The sequence below is a fragment of the Chinchilla lanigera genome, unplaced genomic scaffold, assembly GCF_000276665.1.
Source record: "Chinchilla lanigera isolate Chin_1 unplaced genomic scaffold, ChiLan1.0 scaffold00044, whole genome shotgun sequence".
Taxonomy (NCBI): domain Eukaryota; kingdom Metazoa; phylum Chordata; class Mammalia; order Rodentia; family Chinchillidae; genus Chinchilla; species Chinchilla lanigera.
This window is the reverse complement of record NW_004955445.1, coordinates 11,936,801-11,945,067: the sequence shown is the minus strand read 5'-3', so window position 1 is coordinate 11,945,067 and position 8,267 is coordinate 11,936,801. Positions and strand designations below refer to the sequence as shown.

At 45.7% G+C, this 8,267-nt stretch overlaps 2 protein-coding genes across 2 annotated transcripts in view; both read left to right on the top strand.

Moving 5' to 3' along the window:
* The window catches only part of Sys1 (Sys1 golgi trafficking protein), a 40,764-nt gene that overhangs the window by 30,603 nt on the left and 1,894 nt on the right, over positions 1–8,267 (top strand). The gene's annotated exons all lie outside the window — the stretch shown is intronic.
* On the top strand, positions 7,724–8,267 carry LOC106149427 (dysbindin domain-containing protein 2-like; the record flags this gene model as incomplete). The annotated part of the gene is given in 1 exon segment (XM_013518318.1): positions 7,724–8,267. A coding segment is annotated over 1 exon segment (209 nt), but the record flags the coding sequence as incomplete, so codon positions are not given.

Below are 8,267 nucleotides of genomic sequence, written 5' to 3'. Positions count from 1 at the left end.
TCAGAACAGTTGTACTGGTCTCCCTGGCCCCTGCAGCACGTGGTAGATCCAGATGCATATTACACACATAGTGGTTTTGCATTGTACCTCAGGGTCCCAGGCCCAGCACTTCTTATAGCAAGCACTGAGCAAGCCTTATCTCATCTCTAAAAACTGTCAGTTGTATTAACAATCCTGAGAAAGGACTCCAGCAAAGTAGGCCTTGGGATCCTGACATACTCAAAAAATTCAATAAACACAAAACACCCAGGGAGATTGCTCTCAACATTTATTATTATATGATTTATTATTTTTATTTTTGTTTTTTTGAGACAGGATCTCACTGTGTAGCCCAGGCTAGTCTCAAACTCATGGCAGTCCTCCTGCCTCAGCCTCCCTAGTGCTGGGATTACAGGTGTGCACTACCACGCCTAGCAATTCAAATCATTAATTTTTTAAAATAAATTATATTGTATATATTTAAGGTATATAGCCTGATGTTATGGATAAACATAGACATTAATTAACATGTTCATGTGTATGATCTCATATATCAACCATCCCAACATTTTTATGACGCTGTATTATGTCCAATATTGACTTGTTACTTATACCTCTTTTTTTTTCCTCCTGACATACTGAGGATTAACCTGGGTACACTCTACCACTGAGCCGTATCCCAAGCCTTTTAAATTTTTCTTTTTTTGAGACAGGATATCATTATGTTGTTCAGGGTGGTCTTGAACTCACTGTGTGGCTCAGGCTGGCCTCTAACTTGCATAGTCCTCCTGCCTTAGCCTCCTGAGTACTGGGATTACAGGAGTACGCCACTACCCCTGGCCTTTTTTTTTTTGGATAGGATCTCACTAAGTTGCCCCAACTGGTCTTTTTTTTTTTTCCAACTGGTCTTAAACTTGTGATCCTTCTGCCTCAATCTTCCAAACTGGCATTACAGTCACCTGGCTACTTATACTTCTTTTTAGAAGAAATTCTGGTACCTCTCCTTAAGGGCCTGAACTCTGTTTTCTTTGAGTACATACTTTAATTCTGCCTAAGAAAACCTTCCTGACTCTCACTGATGCATCCTGAAATTCTCTCCTGTGAAAAGCGTCAAGAATCTGCTCTGTGGACTGAGGTCACTGCCTCTTCAAGGGAACTCCTCAAGCCTGTCCAATGATATCCTTTGGTGAGCCAGCCAGGCGATGAACTGAGGCACTGACTTTGTGCAGGGCTTGCTGCATGTTAGTCAGGGGCTGTACCAGTCAGCTACACCTCAGCCCTATTATTTTAGCACAATAGAAAAATATAGGATCAGGGACATAACTGAGTAATAGAGCACTTGCTTAGCATGTGGTTCAAACCCCAACATCATAAAACAAAGACAAACAAAATAAAAACTGCTATGAAAAAATTTAAAGAGACAACAGTAACAGAAGGATCCATGAACAGAGAGCCCTCTTGTAGCATCTTTCAGGTAAGTGGATACCTTCTGCCATCTCAAAATATGCCCAATCAGTATACTGATTATCTCAAACTGAAGTTACCATTAGCCAACAACTGATCTTCCATTTGTGGCTGCTCATATAATATCTAGTTGCTAGCTACGTGGGTTTGTCTAAATTCTCAAGACTTTAGAACTCTTGAGAAAATCAACACTCAGAACTTTACTAATCTAAGCCCTGCACTCGAGGCCTTAAGGAAGACAGTGGGAGCCCGAGTAATGCCTTCTTGTGTGTAGTTTGCTAAATCTTTAATCCTACAGAAAACTAGAGTGTTTGCTTAAAGATGAGAAGAACAGGATTGGGCACTTGAGTTCACACATCTCTACCACAGCCCCAGGAGGTGACCGCTCATATGCAGCTGCAGTCATAAAACTTGACTCAAGAGACCGTTAATAACTGCTTTCATTAGTGACTTGCTTGTTCATGCTTGTGAAAACCCACTTGTTGGGGTATAAAGATGGAAAAAACACTGTTGTAAATTGAGTTGTTTGGACTCAGCAGCTGGTCACAGAAATAAAGTTGATATTCTCTCAATAAAAAAATATTTTGGAGGCTGAGGCAGGAGGATCGTTGCGAGTTCGAGACCAGCCTGGGCTATAAAGTGAGCTCAAGGCCAGCCTGCACTTCATAGCAAGACCCTGTCTCAAAAAGACGAAAAAAAAAAAAAAAGTTTTGGGGCCGGAGATATAGCTCAGCAGCACAAGTGCCTGCCTGGCAAGCACAAGATCCTGAGTTCAATTCCCAGTACCAAAAAAAAGAAAAAAAGAAAAAAATGTTTTAGTGGTTTCCCTTGCACATTTATAACATATATCTTTAATCAAAGTTTATCTTCAAATAATTTTATACTATATTTTTCTTTTTGTTCATAGTATAGGCAAGTGCTGTACCACTGAGCTACATCCTTGGACCTATACCATTTTTTATATCACATGAAGACTTTTTAATGGCATACTTCTAAATTCTCCATCCTATTATTTTTATATTATTGTCATAAATTTTACTTTTACAGTGTATGTATTCTGTAAACCCAATACCTTGTTACTCTTTTGCTTTGGATGTCTCATATTTACCCTTTTTTTTTTTTATGGTACCGGGAATTGAACTCAGGACCTTTTCTCTTGCCAGGCAGGCGCTTATGCTGCTGAGCTATATCCCCGGCCCTTACCTTTATTCTGTTCATTTCTTTATTTAGATCCAGATTTCTCTATCGTACTCCTGCCCATATACTTCCTTTACCATTTCTTGTAGTGCTGTTCTGCTAGTAATGAATATTCTCAATTGTTGTTTATCTGAAAGAGTGTTTCTGTCTCCTAATGTCTGACAGATATTCTCACTAGCTATAGATTTCTGCGTTGGTAGTTTCTTGTAGCATTTTAAAGCAATCAGTCTGTTATGTCCTGGTCATGGAATTTCTAATGAGAAATCTGCAATTCCTATCTTTGTTCTTCTGTAGATAGGGTGTCTTTTTCCTCTAGATTTCTAAGGTTTTCTATCTTTGGTTTTCAACATTTTGAGTATATCAGGTTGTATTTTTTATGTACTTATATGTTACCTGTCTCTGTCTTGGTATTTAATATTTTTGGATTGTTTCCTAGCTCTTTGGTTTGATATGTTTCATTATTTTTGGATAGTTGTTGGGTATTATATCTACATATAACTTACACATTTCTCTGTCTTTTGTGTGTGTGTGTGTGTGTGTGTGTGTGTGTGTGTGTGTCTTTTTGAGACAGGGTGTCACTATGCAGTTCAGGCTGGCCTTGAGCTCACTTTGTAGCCCAGGCTGGCCTCGAACTCCCAACAATCCTCCTGCCTCAGCCTCCTGATTGCTGAGATTACAGGTGTGTGCCACTACGCCCAGCTTGTCTTTTCTTCCTTAATCTGAATTACTCATATGTTAGCTCTTTGAATAATTTTTGTTGCTGTTGTTGTTGTTGTTGTTGTTGTTGGTTTTCTTTTCCGGTACCGGGAATCGAACTCAGGACCTTGTGTTTGCCAGGCAGGCGCTGTGCCGCTGAGCTAAATCCCCAGCCCCTGCATTAGTTTTTTTGCTTGGTTGTTTCACTCTTTTTCTGTTTCAGCTTGAGTAGTCTCTGTTGCTCTGTCTTAAGTTTGTCATTCCTTCTCTTATTTTTTTGCCTGCTGTGGCACTGAAGATTGAACACAGGACCTGATGCATGCTAAGCAGGTATACTACTATTGAGCTACATTGCCAGCTCTTTTATTATTATTTTATAATTTATTCATTTATTTTTGTTTTTTTGAGACAGGGTTTTGCTGTGCAGTTCAGGCTGGCCTTGAACTCACTACGTAGCCTGGGCCGGCCTCAAACTTATACTCGTGGCAATCTTCCTGGGTCAGCCTCCCAACTATTACAGGCATGAGCTACCACGCCCAGCCCAGATTTTTTTAAACTATTATTTTATTTTGAAACAGAGTCACTTCATAGTGCCAGGGCTAGGGTTGAACTTTCACTTCTCCTGCTTCAGCCTTTACAGTAGCTGGGATTAATGATGTGCGCCACCACCCTGAGCCAGGTCCACAGGTTCCTTCCTCAACTGTGTTGCGATTATGGGTGAACCTGTCAAAGGTGTTCTTCGTACAGTATTTGCAATGGTTGCTTATTTATAGTGTTGCCATATGACTTTTTATAGTCTCCATTTCTGCTAAGATTCTTCTTCTGTTCATTTATATCGTTTACACTTTCCACAAGAGCTTTTCACACGTTATAGTCGTTTTAAATTCCCTTGTCAGATAACTGCAGTGTTTGGGCCTTGGTCTAGCTGATTGCTTTGTCTCTCAACAGAAGGAGGGTTTTTTTTGTTTTTTATATGTGTGTTATGACTTTGTTCTTTAATTATAAGTATATAGTTTGATTTCTAATAATGGTAATATTATTTTTGACTGGTTTCTAGACATGGTGTACAGAACAGCAGGGGCTGAGTATGATATTATCTATACACTCATCTCTCTTCCTGTTAGGTCATCAGTGTGCGGCATCCAATCTTGTGAGGCCCTGAATTAGGTCTGAGCTCTGTGGCTTCTATCTTTTTGTTGCCTGTGGCTCTCACAGAATTCACACTCTCACGTTAGCCACAACAGGTGTTACAGCCACTTTTCTCACCACTGGGACAAAACACCTGACACCTGTAACTTAGAAGAGAGGTTTACTTTGGCTGCTTTTTGAGTCAGTAGCTGGCTGGCTCCAAGGCAGGAAGGACCAGTGGAAGGACTAACTTTGCAAGCAGGAAGGCTGCTGATCTGATGGCGGCTGGGAGGCACAGGGAGAAAGGAGGAGAGGGGAGGGAGACTGACTCTCCCAGGCCACACCCCCAGTGGCCAACTTTTCCTAACCACAAGTCAGCTGTAATGCCCCCCAAACCCAATCACTTTCCAAATAGAGGAGGCTTTGGGGGCCATTATAGATCTAAACCATAGCAATGGGCCTCTAGCAATTTAATACAAATTGCAGCTAAACTCTTCTTACCATCTTGCACGGACAATTCATATTTGTTCCACTTCTCAAGTGAGCCCGTGCCTAATCCCTTCTCTTAGTGGAGGCTCCTGTCCTTCTTTGGAATTCAGCTGCAACCTCAGCTCTCTGATAGGCTTGACAAAAGTTATGATTTTGTATATTATCCAACAACTTTTAAAAACTGGCGCACACTTATAATCCCAGCACTTGGGAGGCTGAGGCAGGAGGACTGCTATGAATATGAGGCCAGCCTGGGCCACACATAGTGAGTTCAAGCCCAGCCTGAACTATACAGCAAGACCCTGTCTCAAAAAACAAAAGAGAAGAAGTTGTTATTAGTGTCAGAGATACACTTTCCCCAGTTTTCTGCATCCTACCTGGAGGAGAGACGTATCAGGCCATTAACTTTTTCACTGCTCTTTTCAACTCCTTTGTCCATCCCATTCCAGACTGCTGCCTGAGTCTCTTTCTTGGGTAACATCCTTACTGTTTAGGCCTCTAAATTATTTCCATCTTGGACTCCCCGCCACCACCACCATTATTTCTTTTTGATACAGGGGCTTGCTAAGTAGTTCAGCCTGGCCTAGAACTCATTATGTACCCAAGCTGCCCTAAACTCATGGAAATCCTTTTGCCTCAGCCTCCTGAGCACTGGAATTATAGGCATGTACCACATCATCTGGGGCCCCCAAACATTCTTGTGGCTAATATCAGGCAAAGAGAAGGGACAGAGAGAGGTTCAAAATAATCTGTGGAGTCCTGTTTGCAGTGATAAACCTGAAAATGGGGGAGGTGACTTCAGGAGCTGAGATCCATCTACTCTGCTCCTGATTTGGCCTCATTCTTCTGTGCTACAAAGCGGGACCAGAGCTGGGCCTGGTGACCCACACCTGTAACCCCAGCACTAAGAGTCGGAGACAGGAGATGGACATTTTGAGCCCAACCTCGGCAGTTGAGTGACTTAGCAAAACCCTGTCTCAAAATAAAAAAGTAAATAAATAAAAAGGCAGTAGCTCAATGTGAAGGCCTTGGATCCAATTTCCAGTAAAGAAAGAAAAAAGAAAAAAAGAAAAAAAAAGCAGGGGGACCCAAATACCTGCCCCTATACTAATGAGAAACAATAGTCAAAATTACTAAAATAGTCCCTGAGAGATGAAAATTAGAACAGAGTAAAGGGGGAACAGTCTGGGAGTCGTGGTTACAAGCAGTCTCCGGAGGAAGCCTTCGAGGGTTCAAATCCGAACTCTGCCGCCAACTAGCTGCAGGACCTCGGACAAGTTCCTTTACCTCTCAGTTTCTAATCTGTGAAGTGGAAATAACAGCACTTACCTCATAGGAGTGTTTAGAAGAGCAAAAAAGTTAATATATGCAAAGCACTTACAATAGTAACTGGCACATAATAAGCTCAGTAGAAGTGTTAATAATTAGGGCTCCTTTCCTATAATCTCAGAAATTTGCGGCAGAGAGCAGTTCCTTCCCTTTCCCAGAACCCATTACAATCAAAACAGGCAACTGCTGAGCATCCTCAAAGTGCGCAGGTCCTGCACTAAGCATTTTGCATATCTCATCAGAGGTAGAGATTAATGATTCCTAGTTCCTAGGCAAGGAAATCAGGATCAGAGAAGTGTTTGCCCCGGTGGCTCAGACTGCAAGGCTGTTTACAGCCCCAGATGGTCCTAAGCACCTCACTCGCCTCCCACAAGCTCCTGTCCATGCTTGTAAACTGGAGGGGAAGCTGCTTGTTGTATTTAGCTTACCGGTTTGTGCCATCTCACTAATAGAAGAGCAAGTGCCTTCGGTATTTGTACAGTGCTGTTTCCTGACAGGAAAACCTGGACGTGACCAGAATTTTCACACTTGTATGCAGCCCTTTGCACACACGCCCTTCCCCCTCTTCTCTGTGGATTGAATTCAAGATTCTTCGCTCAGATCCAGCAGCAGCGCCTGGATTTCACTCTGTGGCAGGATTTGAGCAGGGGGGCACATCAGACTTGAGAAATGACAACTAGCTGCACTGTGGGGAGTGGAGTGTAGTAGGACCACAAGGAGCGCAGGAAAACCCGACAGAAGCTACTACAGTCGGAACCCAAGAGAGGATGGTGAAATGAGGAGGAATGGTGGATTGGGGAGATACTACTTAGGGACAGAGGCTTTACAGGAAACGGAGGTGTATTTTAACGTGGGCGGCGAGGGAAAGGGAGGTGCCAAGGATGACGCCTAGTTCCTGGCTAGCTTGCGGATGTTTGTTGAGTGAATTACCAAGTGACTCCAACGCAGAAGCATCTTTGACCCGCACCCCTACACACACACACACACACACACACACACACACACACACACACAAGCCGCCGGCCCGTCTCATGCTTCCAGAGCTCAGATGACACGGAGTGGGGTGGAAAGTGAAAGGGACGAGAATGAGCGTGTAGTCTAGACCCAGGAGCTACTAGATTGGACACTTCTCGTACCGGTCTGCGTCCACGGGGCTGCAAAAAGGACAAATATGTTCCCTGGGCCCGCAGTTTCGGCCTCGCCCTGCTACTCGGTAGGCCGGACGTCTAGCACCCCTCTTAGGATCGTGGAAATGCTGGCTCCGAGCCGGCGTCAAGAGGCGAAGCGCAGCGGCTCACCCTGCAGCACTGACCCCCCTGGTCCTGAGCCCACTCCGCCCAATGCACCGGTGGGTTGGGTGGCGGCTCTGTCTAGCCCCGGAGGCAGGACTCAGGGGGGCAGGGTGAGTTCCAGCGTTAGGGGGCCGTGCACCGCAATGCACCTGCCTCGCCGGGCCAGTGCCGCTCCCCTCCGGCCGCTCTGCCCGCCCGTCCCCAGCTGCACCTTCTACAGAAGTGCGCACTTAAGCTCGGCGAGCGCGGCCGCGGCAAGGGTACCGGCAGTCAGGGAGCGGCTGCGTGCGCGCAGTCGCTGCGTGGGCGCTGCCCGGGAGCCCGGGAGCATCAAGTGTGCGTGGGCAGAGAGCCGACGCGTGTGCCCGCCGCGAAGCCGCGCTGGGCGGGGGCGCAGCAAGTGCATCGCATTGGGCGCAGAGCCGCGCGCGCGTCGGCGGCGAGGTGCTGTGCAGAGGAGCGCGGCTGGTCGCTGGGAGGAAGGATGCGTGCGGGTAACTTTTTGCTCGCCCCGCAAGTCCGAGCAGTCGCGCTGGAAGGGGCTGCCTGCGGCCGCAGGGCGAGAGCGGAGCGGCCGTGCCCGCCGCCGCCCCTCCTCCACTTCCGCCTCCCGCCTCTTCCTCGTTCCCGGCTCCCAGGGCCGTGCGTCCCGGGGGAGACCCGGAGGCGCAGCCCCACCCCGGCCGGCGCGGC